This window comes from Stomoxys calcitrans, chromosome 4, assembly GCF_963082655.1.
Source record: "Stomoxys calcitrans chromosome 4, idStoCalc2.1, whole genome shotgun sequence".
NCBI lineage: Eukaryota > Metazoa > Arthropoda > Insecta > Diptera > Muscidae > Stomoxys > Stomoxys calcitrans.
Window position 1 is genome coordinate 163,416,141 of NC_081555.1, and position 18,433 is coordinate 163,434,573.

The 18,433-nt window shown below is 38.6% G+C and overlaps 3 protein-coding genes and 1 long non-coding RNA gene across 4 annotated transcripts; 2 read left to right on the plus strand and 2 right to left on the minus strand.

The window, feature by feature from the left end:
* Window positions 1–2,033: 2,033 nt before the first annotated feature.
* LOC106086994 (exosome complex component CSL4) lies at window positions 2,034–2,986 on the minus strand. Its single transcript, XM_013251860.2, has 3 exons — window positions 2,681–2,986; window positions 2,375–2,623; window positions 2,034–2,308 (listed from the first exon to the last, which is right to left on the minus strand). The coding sequence occupies exons 1-3, from the start codon at window positions 2,849–2,851 to the stop codon at window positions 2,099–2,101; spliced, it is 630 nt and encodes a 209-aa protein (XP_013107314.1). The 5' UTR covers window positions 2,852–2,986; the 3' UTR covers window positions 2,034–2,098.
* Window positions 2,987–3,208: 222 nt separating this feature from the next.
* On the plus strand, window positions 3,209–4,538 carry LOC106086886 (replication factor C subunit 3). Its single transcript, XM_013251713.2, has 3 exons — window positions 3,209–3,337; window positions 3,394–3,430; window positions 3,493–4,538. Exons 1-3 carry the CDS (start codon window positions 3,278–3,280, stop codon window positions 4,464–4,466), a joined length of 1,071 nt encoding a protein of 356 aa, XP_013107167.1. The 5' UTR covers window positions 3,209–3,277; the 3' UTR covers window positions 4,467–4,538.
* Window positions 4,539–6,198: 1,660 nt separating this feature from the next.
* On the minus strand, window positions 6,199–6,713 carry LOC106086897 (uncharacterized). The gene is made up of 3 exons (XR_001221205.2): window positions 6,581–6,713; window positions 6,396–6,424; window positions 6,199–6,304 (listed from the first exon to the last, which is right to left on the minus strand). It is a non-coding gene; the product is annotated as an uncharacterized LOC106086897 (long non-coding RNA).
* Window positions 6,714–7,144: 431 nt separating this feature from the next.
* LOC106087536 (ubiquitin carboxyl-terminal hydrolase 30 homolog) lies at window positions 7,145–14,893 on the plus strand. The gene is made up of 6 exons (XM_013252597.2): window positions 7,145–7,355; window positions 7,493–8,208; window positions 8,273–8,362; window positions 13,605–13,928; window positions 14,012–14,226; window positions 14,295–14,893. The coding sequence occupies exons 1-6, from the start codon at window positions 7,268–7,270 to the stop codon at window positions 14,404–14,406; spliced, it is 1,545 nt and encodes a 514-aa protein (XP_013108051.1). The 5' UTR covers window positions 7,145–7,267; the 3' UTR covers window positions 14,407–14,893.
* Window positions 14,894–18,433: the final 3,540 nt, after the last annotated feature.

Genomic DNA, 18,433 nt, shown 5'->3' on the forward strand with positions numbered 1-18,433 from the left:
ATAGATGGCAGATAGTGGATAGTAGTTGCAGTAACTGCAATCAGTTGTATCAGGGGGAGTATCTCAGTGAGAGGCTGGGCGGCATAGGCTCTTCCTTAAATAGTAGTGCCCACATTAAACGTATTTCAGCTTAAAGTAGGTTTATTTGACAGATTTCCTTTATATACCTTTCAAATAAAACAACTTTAAAGCTGCAATAAGTTCTGTGAATATGGACATAATTGCCTATGATGCTCTATATGACAATATAGGTGAATAATGTTCCCGCTTGACGAGGATCGCTATCTCCACCTGCAAATGTGGCTACAACAACAACATTTAATTTACCGATGAAAACTCCATTAATAGTGGGGATACTTCTCTCATATCAGTTGTTGTTGTTGAATCAGTGTGTTATACACTAAGGCGGCAGACCTTGCCGATGAAGAACTCCATCGGGTCAATCCGGTGCGTACAACCGGCTGCCATGGGATTGCTCTCATATCAGTGAATTGTTGTTTTTGTAGCAGAGTGTTGCACACTGAGGCGGCAGCCCTTGCCGATGAAAGACTCCATCAGGCCCATCCGGTACGTACAACCTGCTGCCATTTGATTATCAGTGAGTTCTGTCCGATACAAGTTTCAGCTCTATGATAAGGGACCTCCTTTTATTGTCTAGTCTAGTCGCAGAGCGACACCACGTAGTAAAGAAGTTTGATTGATTTTGAGTATACTCATACATATATACTAATTTAATTTAATATATATACTAATTTTATATACTACTAATTTTGAGTATACTAGACTATAGTCTTATATAAACGTGTAGTTCTATTGTAAGTTTATAAACAGGCCGTGTGGCTTAAAATTGCGAAATTGGGCAAATAAATAAATAGACAAATAAATACCTCACAAGTGACGTGGATCACTACCTACACATCGAAATGTGGCTACAACAAAACCTATTTAAGTGTCTAGCTAGACCCACTCGTCTCAGACCCAGATGCTTCCGGATGCATCCCACCTTAGTCGCAGAGTTGCTTGATCTGGATATTGGACAGAATAAAGCAGACGAAAGGTAGAACACAACACACTGCTACAACAACAACGCAATCCCATGGCAGCCGCTTGTACGTACCAGATTGAGTTGATGGAGTTCTTCTTCGGCAAGGGGTGCCGCTTTAATATATAACACACTGCTACAACAATGGAAATGTGGATAAAACAACAACCTCACAGATGTCGCCGCATTCAACGTCAAGCACGACCATGCTAACCATAGACTATAGATCGCCTGTAGATGAACCTTTCCTCTCCCAAAACAATGTTGTTGTTGTTGCGTCTGGATCCTCGTCATGCTCCTGTAGATGAGCAAGCTCGTTCTGGTCCAAAGGGCCGATTACCGAAGGAACGGGTGGCCATTGGTTTTTTAGGGCGCCATAAAACTGCCTTCTCATAGCGGGCATTAGGCACTCAGTATTTATGCAAGAGCAGGTTCCGCCCGGCCTCGCACTGAGACCCTCCGCTCGATACCGCTGATTGTCCGCGACTGCCGTTGCAGATACTCTGTAAGGACCATTCCACTATCCGCAAGCTGTGGACGCATCCGGGAGCTCGCAGCTAAAATTCTCATGACAGCTATGAGCACCACACATATAGGGTCTCAAAGTTCCAGCCTGTGTGGTGCTCACATCTATCCCGTGTCACGTTGAAAATCTGTGATGCTAACCTCTGAGTTACTGGCACGAGAAGGAAAAACGGCCTGTACAAGTTCCTTTCTTGCTAAAATCCTCTCCTAGGATTCAGTAGGGGGATCACTCGGCTCATTTTCCAGATATCGGGGACTGTCCAGAGAAGGGTTCTTCAGCATCAGTGTTGAGAAGACATATCTTCCCTTGAAGCTGGCAAATAGTTTTTTCCCTCTCTTCAGGCCACATGTCATGGCTAGTTTTTTCCCTCTCTTCAGGCCACATGTCATGGCTAGTATTCCAAGAATTTAAATTAAAAGTTAATCCAAATTCTATTTGAAATAATTTAATTAAATAGTGCGAATATAAATATATGTTTATCAGGTTTATTATTTGTCATTTCTAAAAAATATGTATATTGGAATCAGTCATTAATGTTCCGTCTTTACTGCGCTAGCAGGCACAATTTTAGCCACTTTACGTGGCTCTTTCACCAAGGTATTTGGGCACTGCATTTCAGTCCAACTTATGGGAACCATAGGAGGACCATTCGGTCCACTTTCGTTTGAAATAGCTATGACTACACCTAATTCATTTTCTGCTGTGCTTAATTGATAGCAAGAAAGTTCTGTTTGTGGGAGCTAAAAAAAATATACATGCGTTAAAAAGTGCAAAACAACATTTTATAAGATCAAAATGAAAAGTACCACTCTGGCCAATATTATATCGCCTGGTCGAAATGATTTGTACATTTCGACACGATCTTTCTCTGTAGCCCTAACATCTTCCTTGCGTAGCATAGCCCGGTAATTTTGTTCCAAAACATGTTCACCTATACATAGAATGGAACACTTTGCTGCCCGCTGATTGACCTGTAACACTCGTGCCGTCACCACATCACCGGCCACAGGAACAATGGTTTGGCTGCCCGCACATTGAACTTCTATAAACTTACACTGTAATTTTAAGAAATTGAAATGAGTTTTACTATTTCAATTGTTTGTTACACTTACATTATCTTTTTCGCTAATGTTTACAGTTCCCGCAAGTGTGGCATAGATATAGCCCATTCTTTCGTATGTCCCTTGTCCAGATATGGTATTTTCATCAGAAAGACAAAGACGCTGACCCGGTAGACATATTAATTTAGAATGCTTCTTTTGCTTTTTACTATCAGAAGTCATTTTTGCATTTGAAATAATAGAGTTCGTACAAATAAAATTTTGTTTAGACTCAATGAAACGTGCAAGAAATTAAAAACAAATAAATAAACAAAACCATATGGCTTTTTGCAGTTCTATCTATGCTGATAGCGTGTCTTGTGTAAGCAAAAGTGCAAAGGATTTTTGGATGTTGATAAAAAGATTTCTTCTGATTAACTGATTTTGTGGAATTGCATATGTTTTAAATAGATAGAATCGGCCAAATTTAGGTATAGAGAATTTAGATTCTAAATTCTCGAAATAAAAACGCTTTTATTTTAGGATTTAGTTTATGTAAAGTAATCGTATGGTGACGATACCGGGTATACAAACCTTGTATTGGCAAAAAAAGTTTGCGCCAAATCTGCTTGGTTGTTTATAGATTTATAGTTATTAAAAAATAAAATAATGGCTCTTTGGGTAGACAAACATCGTCCAAGAGAGCTGCTGAAGTTGGATTACCACAAGGTTTGTATTTCTGTATGGTGCGAAATAGAATTTATAAAAGTATTTTCTGGTTCTAGGATCAGGCGGAAAACTTGAAAAATTTATGTCAACAAGGTATGGCAACAAACGCTGGTGTCCCTCCCAAGATTGCATTAATATGTATTTCTATTCCAAAGGTGATTTCCCCCATTTAATGTTTTATGGTCCATCTGGTGCTGGCAAAAAGACACGCATAATGTGCTTACTTCGTGAACTCTATGGGCCTGGAGTGGAGAGGCTTCGCAATGAAACAATGACATTCACAACGCCATCAAATCGTAAAATTGAAATTATGACTGTGGGCAGCAATTATCATTTGGAGGTGAATCCCTCAGATGCAGGCATTTACGACCGAGTCGTGGTAATAGATTTAATCAAACAAGTGGCACAAACCCATCAAATCGATCCGAATGGCCAAAGAGATTTCAAAGTTATAGTGTTGTCTGAAGTCGATGAATTAACCAAAGATGCCCAACATGCTTTGCGACGCACAATGGAGAAATATGTAGCTACTTGCCGTATTATACTATCGGTTAACTCTACATCTCGTGTCATACCGGCCATTCGCTCCAGATGTTTGGGTATACGAGTAGCTGCCCCAAATCCCGATGAAATGACCAGTATCCTTCAGGCTGTAAGCAAAAGAGAAAATATATCTTTACCAGCAGAATTGGCTGCACGCATTGTAGAAAAGTCGGAAAGAAATATGCGTAGAGCTATATTAATGCTCGAGGCTTGTAAAGTACAACAGTATCCCTTTACAAGCCAACAAGATATTGTTGAGTTAGATTGGCAAGTATTCTTGCGCGAGACAGCAAATCAAATTCTAACTGAACAAACTCCTGCAAAATTGGAAAAAGTTCGTGATCGGTTGTATGAGTTGTTGGCCCAAGGTGTACCACCTGATGTTATATTCCAGGGTCTTGTAAAAGAGCTCGTTAAAAATTGTGATATGTCTATAAAAGCAAAAACATTGGAGTATGCCACTTTATACGAGCACAGAATGCAGAATGGTGCAAAACATATATTCCATCTGGAAGCATTTGTAGCCCAGTTCATGAATATATATAAGAAATTCATTGCCGATTCAATGATGATGGATGATTTTTAATTTAAGGTAAAAATTTTGTATTAGTGTTTATTAAATTAATAAAGGCCAGAATTCCAAGTGTCTAGCGCCAAATTACATTAACTACTTTCCTACAATTGTGTTGAACGACATTAAAAATATAGGGAATAAGGGAAGACAAAAGTCAGTCATCTCCTATTTCTGTGTTGTTCATCGTCATCACGAGAAGCCCAGGTGAGAGGGTTGTTCGCAGGTTTCCGATTGTGGAATGCTCCGTATACGTAGTAACTGCAACTGCAGTCTCGGACAATAAGCGATGTCGAGTAGAGAACCTCAGTGAGAGGCCGGGCCGCACTTGCGCTTGCTTAAATACTGAGTGCCTGTGATAGTCGATCTAACAAGGCGAACTGGAATCGAACAGTAATTCTAAAATCACGTCGTTGTTCTTTCATGGTGTGGTTGTATGAAAAACTTTGAAATTTTATATTGTTACAGAAAAGGCAAAAATTTACTTTATTGGGCGCACCTCCGATTTCGCTGAAATTTGGTATTTATGTTGACCCTAGGAGCACAATTTCGTTTTTGGGCAAAGGCCCGTGGAAAATCCCTCTCAATGGGAATGCTCCAACAAATGCAAACGTATTAACGAGTAGATTACAATTGTACAAAAAAAAAAATAACTAAAAAATGCAACCGGGAAGAACCTATGGGGCCTTAAAACTTTTGAACCACCCAACCTAGGCAATATGGGTATCAAATAAAAGCGATTGACGAGTAGATTAATAATGTGGTAGAAAAATGAAAATGAAAACATAAAAAAGTAAATTTTATGAGACTAAAATAGAATTTTCATTTCATACCCATATTGCTTAAACGAAGAGCTTCACTATCTCAAGTCCCTTTGGATCCTTCCCATGCCTAATTTTTAGACAATTTATTGCATAATTGTAATCTACTCGTTAATACACTTCGATTGATATCCATATTGCCTAGGTTGCAACACTTCCCGTTAAGGGGGTTCTTCGCTCCTAGGGGGGTCAACGGCCCTTAACCCAAAAAACCGACTTCACATTCGTGTTCCTGGGAAAGCAGAGATGCCCCCTAAAAATTGCATTTTTCCTAAGAAACATTTACGACTCTTATTCACAACGCTTAATGAAACCTTTATAGGTTTATATAACAGTTCTATGATTTTCATAGAAAATCGTTCCAAATTTTGATTTTAATAGAAAATCTTGGATATAGTCCGGCTTTAGACCATTGCTTAATGCTTTCTATTCAATGAATTGTATAGCAAAAAACATTTAAAAGTCAGCAAAAGTGTGTTTTTTGTTAAAAGCATTTGATTGGTTATCCGTATCGCGATTTCAATTTCGAACAAGAAATATCATCAGCGGGCGATGTCAAATCGATCATAGTGCTTTACAACCACCTCCAATAAGATTTTAAGACCGAAAAAACAAAGCGCAAGCAGACAAAATTAGTTTTTAATAGAAAATCTTGGCTAGATTGGTTTGTTGAGGTTACTTTGCCAAAAAATTAATTTTTCACGAAATATGATGTTTGTAGAAAAATCTGTCGAAATTTGCCAAAGAAAATTTTTTAAAAACATTTTTATAGAAAATTTTTCCAAAATTACATTTTTATAGAAAATTTGATTCTAAAAACTCGGCCAAATTAATTTAGCAGATCTGGTCGTAATTCAAATTTTATACAAAAATGTATCCAAATTTGATTTTTTTTTTGATGATCTGGATTTTTTAGGCTCTTCGTCTGTTTTTCGAAATCATTTATTTGGTTCGCAGTTACCGCAAAGGTAACTGCAAATGCGAATTTAACTTTTTATTTATGCATTTCAAATCAGAACTTCAGACTTGCTCCTGTGAATTGAGAATAAATGCACCGATTTTATTATGAGTTAGGAATTATTTTTTAAAATTGTATGCTCGGACAGAAAATCGCGAAAATTACCCTTTCAAATCGTAACTTCAGACTTGCTCCTGTAAATTGAGAATAAATGCATCGTTTTTATTATGAGTAAGGAATTATTTTTTAAAATTGTTATATGTAGGTATATAGTGCGGCGTATCTTTAGAATTAAATCGCGCCTTTATAAATTTTTTGCATTTTTATGTAAAAATTTTGGATATATTTACCAATACTCCAAAATCACCCGTGTAGCAACTTCAAATTCGCCGCGTCGCAATAGCAACGAAAAATTTAGTATGACATGGATTTTGGAATAAAGATTGATCGATTGAATCTATCTTTTAGTCCATCGAAAATGTATGTAGACACATGAATACATGCCGATTAGAGTACGCTGCATTCGTGTTTGACGTACATAAGACAAGTCTTATGAAAACAGAAAGTGACAGCTCATATGACATGTCTGATCGTGTAATATAAGCTTTAGGACTTGTAATCGCAAATTTCCGTGAAAATGTTACTATTATGTTCGTTTTTCGTGTTTGAAGCAAAAGTACTTGCTGATTGCATTCAGTACATATCCTCATTACTTATCACAAAATTTTCTTAAAAGTATTATGTTTAAATTGAGAGTTTTTTATTGTTTCAAAAAAGTAATCGTGAAAAATATTGGTTTTCAGCTGTGAAAAATCGGTACAGGCCTGTATATACTAGTGTTTTACGTTGCGTTCCGTTTCGTTGTTGACTATAATTAAACGAACAGATAACTTTCCTGTAGTTGGCAACACCCCAACTACAGCTGACAATGGTATCTATATTCTTATGTCTTGCAAGAGTATTCATCCTTTGTGAAAAGATGTAAAAATTGCATTTAATAACTTTAACAAGACTAACTTGAACCGATCAACTGTGACATGGAAAGTGAAAAGATTTTAATGGCTGCTGGTGTTACCGTAGCGGCCGTTGTTGGAGCATTTGTTTTTTGGGGACCTGGTGGCCAGGGTATGTAGATATTATTATTGAGCCTCAAACCCCCCTGCTGCCGTTTTCCTTTTTCAACAATGTCGTAATGCCAAAAATATGAAAATATGATTTGTTTAATTACATATTTATTTCTACATGTGTCATTGCTTTTAAAGGTTCTTCACGGTTACGCCAACGGCGAGGTCAAATTGCCGGTTTACACAATTTTGGACAGACTTGTTTCTTAAATACACTCCTGCAGGCGTTTGCCGCATGTCCACAATTTATAGCATGGCTGCAACTGTACAACAATGCAACGCCGGATCGTAAAAGCTTAATAAGCTCATTGCTCAGCACTTTGGAAGTTATAAATGGCACTCACACCACTCTAAGGGGAGATCCTTATTCACCAGGAGCCGTGCTTCGGGCACTTAATGGATTGGGCTGGGTTATACCACAAGAGGAGCACGATGCCCACGAACTTTTTCATGTCATGCTTTCTACTTTAGAAGAAGAAGCTCACAGACCTAAACAAGTGGGATCATTATCTGATGCTTTGCCGGAAGATGTTCGTATAAGAGATTCAAATCGACCTTCCAGTGCCATGCTTAGTGATTTTTTGAATGTTGATTACGATGAGGCCACAGGTCTATCACGGATGGTTCGTTCAGAAGCACATACACCTGATTCGCCATCCTCAGTTTGTGATCGTGATTTGCATTCCGAGCAATTGCCGGTATCGACACCAACTGAAATGATGGATATTGATACATTTGCAACACCAATGTTGGGAAATGGTCGACCTAGTCGTTCACGAGACAATCTAAATAAAAGAAATTCAGGCTCCTGTCGGTCTTTAGAGCGTTTAACGCGAGGACCGGGAAAGGTTTCTGTAAGTAAAAAATGTTCAGTCAAAACAAAAAACCAAAACTAAATGGTTATTTTATGTATTTCAGATTTGGTCTGAGCAAATGCCAACGCAAGTACCACACCCTTTTCAAGGGACTTTGGGAACACAAATTGATTGCAGTGGATGTGGATTTAAGGTTTGTAGGAAAAAAGTATTAAATCGTGAAATGCGGGGAAGTTGAAAGAATGAAGTAGTCCTGCTTGTTATAATAAATGGCTGTTAAAGAAGAGTTATTAGTAAATTGTCATTAAACCATCATTAGCATAATATCAAGCCCTGTAGAAGACACCAAATTCAGCTATAATGCATATGTGGAAACGGTTTTTAGGATAATGCTTATATATATTTCATACATTCTCCATACTGAATTATCAATGATTGGTTTTTTAGACTTCCACGATTTGAAAAATCGGTACCAACTAAATCAAAGGTCTTGAAATATTGAAAAAGATGACTACAAAAATCATTACCACTTCATAAATTATTGTTAAAACCACTAATAACCCACTTTGTGATTATTACAACAGAACATCCCTATTGCTTATCGTAGATATGGGCTTCAAATACCTTTTGCCAATAGTTTTATTTGCGCAACAACGTGGAAAATCTATGAATAACTTTAAAGATTGTGTTTTGTTTGCATTGTTATGTGCATATTTGAACAAATCTGCATTATAAAAAATTTTAATCTGTAAGCAGACAAACCAACCGAAGATAAAGCGTTTTTGAATATCAAGTGTAAAGAAACCATGATAAACATCGATTTGTATGATTCATTTTTTTGCGGCATATGCTAAGATAAGCATTAATCTTCAATAATGAATAGTATTTTGCTAAATATTTTATATTTTTAATGCTCTTATCATAGAAGTATGATTGTATGTGAAAATGCATCTCATGCACACATTTTCCACGGTACTTCATTAAGCGGATTTCAAATTCTAATATTATTATATTATATATCATTCATTCAATAATTTTTTGATTGATAGATTTAAAAATTTTCCATTAACTTATTTCACTTTTAGGGTTTTATGCCCCAAAAAGTGAAATAAGTGAAATCGGTAAAAGGTGTATAAGATTATGGATCTCTTCATCCTAACCTATCCTACCCTAACCTCTGCGTAGCTCAGAGTAAACTTCCCTACTCAAGGTTGTCGCTCTGCGGCATGCCGTTCGGATTCGGCAATAAAAAGGAGGTCCCATATCATTGAGCTTAAACATGTATCGGACAGTACTCATTTATATGTTAGAAGTATCCTCGCTGTTTCTTAATGGAATGTTATTTGCAATTTTGAATTTTTTGTACGGAAGAACTATAAAGGCTATCAAATGTAACACCAAGTATTATGGGGTAGTTGGGCGTCGGACTACTTATTGCTTTGCCTTCGACTACATTGGACATTGGACATTCTTATCTCCACAACCGAGGGGCAACCATAAAGATAAATCGTAATCCAATGTTTTAGACCCGACTGAAGGGACATGTTAGCGATGTCCTCAAAGAGTGGCATGACGAACTCTTTTCGAAGTCTTTCGAGTGGTCCAGTGCCACGTAGACCTATGGCATGATTTGAACTGATTTAGACCATAAAAGACAGTCACGCTATGCAACCTAAAAAATCCGTCAGAGTCTTAGCTACTGGCGAGAGAATTGAGATCGGTATGCACGATTCTCCTTTATACGAAACCCTTCCATTATTCGGTAGCGAGATCACTCTGCCTCTTTTTCGATATCAGGAGCTATGAGAGTTTTCAGAGACCGGCTATGCCCTGCTTGTGCATGATTTGGTGCTGTGATTGATATTTGCAACTTCGTACACGGCAAATTGTGAGGTTTATTTATCGGTTGGGAGACCACGAATACGACGATAGCTCTCCTCCTTGTCTTGATATGCTCAATCAATTGACGCTTGAATAAGCCGTCGCCTCTCTTCGGATCATTTATTGTTTCAACCCCAAAATTGATTGAGTTCATGTTATCCCACTTGCAGGGTTTCGAAAGTAACCTAACAGTAGATCACAGGTTGGCAATGCCGGCGTCTTAGTTACATTGCTTCAACTGTCTTACCCATCAATTCCGTCTATTTTCGTGACTGAGTGACTGAGTTCATGTTATCCCACTTGCAGGGTTTCGAAAGTAACCTAACAGTAGATCACAGGTTGGCAATGCCGGCGTCTTAGTTACATTGCTTCAACTGTCTTACCCATCAATTCCGTCTATTTTCGTCGACCACACTATTAATATCGGATACGTATCTCTGATTCTATCAATAGGATTGGAGCAGCGAATCGCGTCACGCTCGTCTGCGAGTGCCACAGCTTGCACGGGGAAGTTGGGCGGCATTTGGTGTATTCGCCCGGCTTGATATATTCAAACGGCTTGGTGTATTCGACCGGCTGCTATATATATAAAGTGAGTGGCTGCTGCATCAATTATATCTAGTAATTTCATCTCAGGAAAATGTCAGCTTACTGAAGCGGTGATTGGTGTATTCTTCGAGGCCGTCCCAATTTGCCTTCATCAGGTCGGTATACGTCCGTCTTTAGAGGCTATGTAATTGTGTGGTCGGTCAATGGTGAGATATGACGGGTTGAAAGGGCACGTAATTTACTATACTAGGTAGTGTAATAGAGATGTCTGTCTAGCTGCTGCAATTGCCGTTATTCTGGTGGAGGCATCCGCAATCACCGCGCAAAACATTGAAGTCTGGTTAGGTTAAAGAGGCGGTTTTTTTCTAAACAGACTCAATTAGACTATTTAAGTCCACAGTAGCGACAGACTAGGACTCTGGTGGTAATCAAACTCGGCTACAGGGATGGCTCAACAAACCGTTACAGCAATAACAACAGACGGGTAGGTTTAGATCGACTTAAAATGGCAAGGGCTAACATTAATATTTCAAAATTTTACAAACTGGATGACTATATAAAAAGTTACACGTAAAGCTTACTGCTCAATAAAAATATATTTTAACGCAATCAGCAAAAAAACCTTCCGAAAACATTTCACTTTCCCGATGCCAAAATTTGTTGTTCTGTGATAGCGGGGAAAAACAAGTTTTCAAATTCCCGTCCGAAAAATAAAAACATGATTTTTTCTGCCAAGCCATATGCAGACTGAAATGTAAAAAAAAATATTTATGTTAACGGCAGCAGCGGACATTCTTTTAAATAATAAAAAAATTAAAAGAAAATAATTGCCACCAGTTTAAAACGCACCAAAAATCAACATCCAAATGTTGAGACAATTTTTACTGTGTTGTTAAATTTGATTTAATTTGACATAAATATGGTGTTATTGTAAACAGGTAAAAGCGCGGTAAGTTCGGCCGGGCCGAATCCTATATAACCCCCATCATGGATTGCATTTGTCGAGTTCTTTTCCGGTATCTCTTTTTAGGCAAACAAAGGATAAGAAAAAAGAATAGCCATTGTATTGGAGCTATTTCAAGTTATGGTCCGATTCGGATCATAATTGAATTAAATGTTGGAGACCATATTAGAAGTCATTGTGTACAATTTCAGCCAATTCGAATAAGAATTAGGGGCTCAAGAAATAAAATAAGGATATTGGTTTATATGGGAGCTTTATCAGGCTATAGACCGATTCAAACCATTTTCACACGTATGTTGAAGGTCATGGGAGAAGCTGTTGTACAAAATTTCATCCAAATCGGCGAATAAAAAATACGCCCTCTAGAGGCTCAAGAAGTCAAGGTCCCAGATGGGTTTATATGGCAGCTATATCAGTTTATGGACCGATTTGAACCATATTTAACACAGTTGTTGGATGTCAACGAAACACTTCATGCCCAATTTCAGTCAAATCGGATAGGAATTGAGCCCTGTAGAGGCTCAAAATGTCAAGACCCCAGATTGGGTTATATGGCAGCTATATCAGGTTATGTGCCGATTCGTCCGTCTGTCTGTCGAAAGCACGCTAACTTTCGAAGGAGTAAAGCTAGGCGCTAGATGGGCCAAATCGGTCCATGCTTTGATATAGCTGCCATATAAACCGATCTTGGGTCTTGGACTTCTTGAGCCTTTAGAGGGAGCAACTCTCGTCCGATTTGACTGGAATTTTGCATGAGGAGTTTTGTTGTGACTTCCAACAACTGCGGTAAGTACGGAGCAAATCAGTATATAACCTGATATAGCTGCCATATAAACCGATCTAGGATCTTGATTTCTTGAGCCTCAAGAGGACGCAATTCTCATCCTATTTGGAAGAAATTTTGTACAACGGCTTCCTTCATGACCTTCAACATACGTGTCTAATATGGTCTAAATCGATCAAAAGCTTGATACAGCTCCCATATAAAGCGATCTCCCGATTTTGCTTTCGGAGCCCAACAAGGCGCAATTTTTATTCAATATTATTTATTTGCCTAAAAAAAATACCGCGCATAGAACTCGACAAATGCGATCCATGGTGGGGGGTATATTAGATTCGGCCCGGCTAAAGTTAGCACGCTCTTACTTGTTTTATTGAACTACACACAAAAAATTAAAAATCGGTTTCAATCACAAAATTAATTGAATAAAATAATTTTTTGATTGAAACTGCTTAAATAACGAACATGATGATGTTGTTGTTGTTGTTGTAGCAGTGTGTTGTACACTGAGGCGGCAGCCCTTGCCGATGGAGAACTCCATCGGGTCAATCCGGTACATACAACCGGCTGCCATGGGATTGTAACGAACATGATATTATCAACCACTGTTTTTAAAAAACTAATTGAACATTTTTCAATAAAAAAATTGCATTAGCAATTAAAAAAATAGATTGCAATTTTTAAAATTTTCATTAATTTTTAATTGACCCAACTAAAAAATGATTCAAATTTTTGAAATTTTCAATTAATTTTATAATTGATCCAATAAAAAATGATTGAAATTTTTTGAAAATTCTAATAAATTTCTATATTTGGTGCACAAATGTTCCTACTGGAACATAAACTTGAGGTGCGTTGTTCGGTCAAGGGTCCGTGGTCATCCATATAAAAAAAACTCTACTTAAGCACCATATTTGAAAAATTTTTTAAAAGTCGATTAAAAAAATCATTCAAACAATTAATTTTTTAATTGAAAATTAAAAATTAAACATTTTTCAACCAAGATTGTGATTGAACAAAAGTTTAGATTAATTGATTCAATTAATTTTTTTAATTGAAAATAGCAAAAATGTCAGTACGGACTGTAAATGAAAAAAATAATATCATCAATTAATTTCTTAATTGAAACCGATTTTGTTTTCAATTAAATTTTTTATTGAAAATTGTTTTGGGATTTTGTTCTTTGTACGTTGTTATTTTTTAGAGATTCAATCTCATTTTATTTATATTTCACCTAATTAATTTTTCTATGATTTTTAGTCTGCAGTACGTTATGATAAGTTTGATAGCATTACATTAAATTTACCCACACAACGACGATCTGGACTTAGTTTGGGTCATTTACTCAGTGATTATATTACACCCGAAGATGTTACCGGTGTACAATGCGAATCATGCAATGAAACCACAACACACACCAAATCTTTAACATTCGCAAAATTACCAGCATGTCTATGCATACATATAGCGCGAACAGTTTGGCTGCCTACAGGTCATGCATGTAAGCGACAGGATTATGTACATTTTCCTGAAAGTTTATCTATGGCACCATATAGTTTTGTGCAGCCACATTTAAATAGCCAGGTTAGTTAAAAAAATAGAATTAGATAAAAGTTTACATTTACAGTTATTTGGTATAAATACTTACTTTTTTTGTTTTTCCAAAGGCCGGCACGCCATGGGGTTCCACAATGTCATTATTCTCTTCTAGTCTACCCATGAATAGTTTGGGTAATGTAGGCGATTCGTATGGCACACCAACCTTCGGTACCATGTTTCCTCGCAATCTGTACCGTTTATTGGCTGTTGTGGTACATTCTGGTGAAGCACATTCTGGACATTTTGTAACATACAGAAGGGGAGCATTACGCAATGGCCATCGGTGAACAATAAATTTGTTTTTGATTTATTATATACATCAATATAATTCCCCTTTTTTACTGATTTCAGATGGTTTTATACATCCGATACCGTTGTTCGTGAAGTTTCCATTGATGAAGTGTTAAGTGTACCAGCTTATTTAATATTCTACGATCGTAGTCCCCAAAGACCTTTGCGTTAATTTATTTATCTTTTTTTCCAAACACAGGATCTCATTCCTCTACAAAAACATTACAATCGTTTTTTATACACATTTTCTTGAAAAGCTTACATCATTTTAGATTGTAAACGGGAAAAATGAAACACCAATCAATACCAATTTCAATGGAACAACAAAACCAATAAGAGTTATTGCATTTTTCGTCATTCTTCTACCTTTTTTATATTGATGTTACATAAGATTGAAAACAACAAAACAAATAACAAAAATCCATGCAATTTCCCCGGCCCCTTTATGAGAGAGAAGCTGATGAATAAGAGTTTGCTGAAGCAAAACATCTCGCCCTCACTCACAGTGTTATTTATAACAATGGAAACAGGAACAACACATTGCAAGTCGTTCATATTAAGCGTAGCAATTATTCTATGTCTTTTAATATAAACGTTTTTCAATAAAACATTTCTCGAACAATTTAAACCAATAAACAATATTTCAGTATTTGCTTGTATATCCACATATGTTTCTAAGTGCTTTGAGTTTAACCAAATAAACATAAAAGTTAATTTTCAAAAAATTTACACTTTTTTTCGTATTTATTTAGAATTAAGAATACAAGAATTGATTCAATCGATGAGGCGAAAGTATACCAGAGCTAAACAAAAGCGGGGTGCGTTTTATGTAGTGGCCTGCTATTGCAGCAGCCTTCCAATTCACAATCTTGTGGATAGCAATCACCGCCTAGAGTCATCATAGCAACTGAAGAAATTAAAACCCTGCAGTAAACCACAATAGTTCTGGCTCAGCTACGTTCCGGAAGATCCATCCGTTTGCCTTCCTACGGGGGTGAGATTGATGGTACTTGAAAAGGTGACGTGGTACCTGATCACCCTAGACGCACCCTCATCCAAGTTGAGGAGTTTCTAAATCTGGATATTTAATTGAACACAGGAAGAAAATTAATCCTTTAACACAAAAAACTGTCACAACAACAACAGTGTTGCAGCCAAAATGCTATAAGCAATAAGGAACAAGTAAGAGCGTGCTAATTTCGGCCGGGCCGAATCTCATATACCCTCCACCATGGATCGCTTTTGTCGAGTTCTATGCACGGTATCTCTTTTTAGGCAAACAAAGAATACTGAATAAGAACTGTTATGCTATTGGAGCTACATATATCAAGATATAGTGCGATTCGGACCATAAATGAATGCTGAACTTTGTAGAAGTCATTGTGTAATATTCAGTTCATTCGGATAAGAATTGCGTCTTGTAAGGGAACAAAAGCAAAGTCGGGCGATAGGTTGTTGTTGTTGTTGGAGCAGTTTATTGTGTTCTATCTTTCGTCTGCTTGATTCTGTTGAGTGTCAAGACCCCGGAACTCTGCGACTAAGATGGGGTGCGTCCACAGGGATCTGGGTCTGAGTCGAGTGGGTCTGGCCGCGCAGTTAAACAGGTGACGTGTATCGTGCGGTCCCTGGTTACAATCGGGACATACATCTTGCATGTCGGCATCAATCCTAGTTCTGTGGGAATTGAGGCGGCTGCATCTGCCGGAACGTAATTGAGCCAGAACCACTCTGGTTTGCCGGGGGAGGTCGATTTCTTCGGGTGCAATGGGTGGCGGTCGTTCTCCAAGGACTACATTCACCCGGTAGCCAATAACCGCTTCTGCTACCGTGTCTGCATGTTTGCTGTTCAGACCCGCTTGATATGCCGCTTGATCTAGAGGTTCTCTCTTGTAGCGCTGAACCTCACGCTCTAGATCGTGTAGATCTACCTTAAGGCTTCTGGGCGGTGGGTATCTATCCACAAGATGATGATTTGGATGGTTTCTGCGATAGCAGCCCAAAAGGTATTGCTTAGACAGCATGTAGTTATGTCTTCGCACTGGTAGGATCTTTGTCTCCTGATGGAGGTGGTTCACATGAGAACTGAGGAGACAGCCCGTCGCAGTTCGGAGGGCGGCATTCTGACAGATCTGAATATTATTCCACTGCGTGTCACAAAGTTGACGAGACCACACTGGCGCTGCATAACTTACCACAGACCGGCCAATTGTTTTGTACGTGGTCAACAAGGTTTCTTTGTCTGCACCCCAAGTGCTGCCAGCAAGTGACTTGAGGACCTTGTTTCTACTTTTGACTTTATTGCAGATTGCTGTGGCATGTGAGGAGAATTTGTAAGAGCTGTCAAATGTGACGCCAAGTATTTTGGGACAATTGATGGTCGGAATCATTTCTCCATCGACCATCACAGTCAGCTCAGTATTCACCTCACGCGTATTTGTAGTGAACAGTGTGGCTGAAGATTTGGTGGCGGATATCTTCAGATTTCTTGCAGCGAAATATGAGGCAAGTTCGCTGAGGTATACGTTCAACCTATCGCCGATGTCATCAATGGGTGGGGGGCTTGATGCCATGATCGTACAATCGTCCGCATATGATACGATCTCTATGCCGTCTGGAGGGGGTAGAATGGAGGATAGGTAGAGGTTAAACAGTGCCGGAGATATCACCCCACCTTGGGGAACTCCCTGTTTCACTCTACGGTGATTCGACTTCTTATCCCTAAATTCCACAAATGACTGGCGACCACACAGATAATTCGCGACCCATCATTTCAGGCCTGGCTGGGGGACGTGTTGGCGATGTCCTCAAATAATTTGGCATGGCCGACCGTGTCGAATGCCTTCGATAGGTCCAGTGCCACGAGGACCGTCCTATCACATGGCCTGGGTTGATTGAAGCCACGGCAAATGTGTGTGGTGATGGCATGCAAAGCTGTTGTGCTGTGCAGTCTCTGAAATCCATGTTGATGCTCGGCAAATGGAAATTCTCCTACGAGGCTCGGGAGAAGTAATGCCTCAAGCGTCTTTGCCACTGGTGAGAGAAGGGAGATCGGTCTGTACGACTCCCCCAAACTCGGGTATTTTCCAGGCTTCAGTAGCGGGATCACTCTGCCCATTTTCCAGACATCGGGAACTATAAGAGTGTTCAATGACATGTTGAGGACAGTGGTAAGGTACTCAACTCCAGGTAGATCCAGATTCTTCAACATCAATGTAGAGATTCCATCGGGGTCCAACGCCTTGGAAGATTTGGCGCCACGGATGACATTCGTAACTTCGCCCACGGTAAATTGTGATGGCTGTTCATCGGCTCGAAGACCACGAATACGGCGAATGGCTCTCCTCCTTGCCCGATAGGTTTATATGGGAGCTGTATCAAGCTATTGATCGATGCAGACCATATTAGACACGTATGTTGAAGGTCATGAGGGAAGTTGTACAAAATTTCTGCCAAATCGGATGAAAATTGCGCCCTCTAGAGGCTCAAGAAGTCAAGATCCCAGATCGGTTTATATGGCAGCTATATCAGGTTATGTACCGATTTGCCCCATACTTAGCACAGTTATTGGAAGTCTTAACAAAACACCTCATTCAAAATTTCAACTAAATCGGATGAGAAATGCGCGATCTATTGGTTCAAGAAGTCAAGATCGGTTTACATGACAGCTATACCAGATTATGAATTGATTTAAATCATACTTAACACAGTTGTTGGAAGCATCACATAATTACCAGGTAGTGTACCGTAAACAGCTGAGTACAACTATCTGTCAACGAGTTTTGGTTGTGTGTGTATTATAGTTTAGAACCATAACTCACACAAAACAACGAAAAATTGCGAGAACTAGTTACATACACAAAATCAGAGTTGCACTAATCGCTGATTTTTACAGATAGTGCATTCAATATTCTTTTGTTGGGTAACTGCCACTACCTGAAAATCAATGTGATGCCAAAACACTACGTGCAAAATTTCAAACCAATCGTCAAATTGGACGAGAATTGCTCCCTCTAGAGGCTCAACAAGTCAAGACCCAGGATCGGTTTATATGGCAGTTATATCAAAACATGTACCAATAAAAAGTATTTGTGCAAAATTTCAAGCGGCTAGCTTTACGCCTTCTGCCCTGGGAAGCTGATAATAGGGTGTCCAAAAAGACGTACGAGCAGGTATATGGTCAAACCACTATAGATAAGGAC

Coding starts and splice junctions, on each gene's coding strand:
- LOC106086994 (XM_013251860.2), bottom strand. CDS start 2,851: ATGACTTCTGATAGTAAAAAGCAAAAGAAGCATTCTAAATTAATATGT. Junction 2,624..2,680: donor ACATTAGCGAAAAAGATAAT/GTAAGTGTAACA, acceptor TTAAAATTACAG/TGTAAGTTTATAGAAGTTCA. Junction 2,309..2,374: donor ATATAATATTGGCCAGAGTG/GTACTTTTCATT, acceptor TATTTTTTTTAG/CTCCCACAAACAGAACTTTC.
- LOC106086886 (XM_013251713.2), top strand. CDS start 3,278: ATGGCTCTTTGGGTAGACAAACATCGTCCAAGAGAGCTGCTGAAGTTG. Junction 3,338..3,393: donor TGAAGTTGGATTACCACAAG/GTTTGTATTTCT, acceptor TTCTGGTTCTAG/GATCAGGCGGAAAACTTGAA. Junction 3,431..3,492: donor GAAAAATTTATGTCAACAAG/GTATGGCAACAA, acceptor TCTATTCCAAAG/GTGATTTCCCCCATTTAATG.
- LOC106087536 (XM_013252597.2), top strand. CDS start 7,268: ATGGAAAGTGAAAAGATTTTAATGGCTGCTGGTGTTACCGTAGCGGCC. Junction 13,929..14,011: donor AGCCACATTTAAATAGCCAG/GTTAGTTAAAAA, acceptor GTTTTTCCAAAG/GCCGGCACGCCATGGGGTTC. Junction 14,227..14,294: donor GCATTACGCAATGGCCATCG/GTGAACAATAAA, acceptor TACTGATTTCAG/ATGGTTTTATACATCCGATA.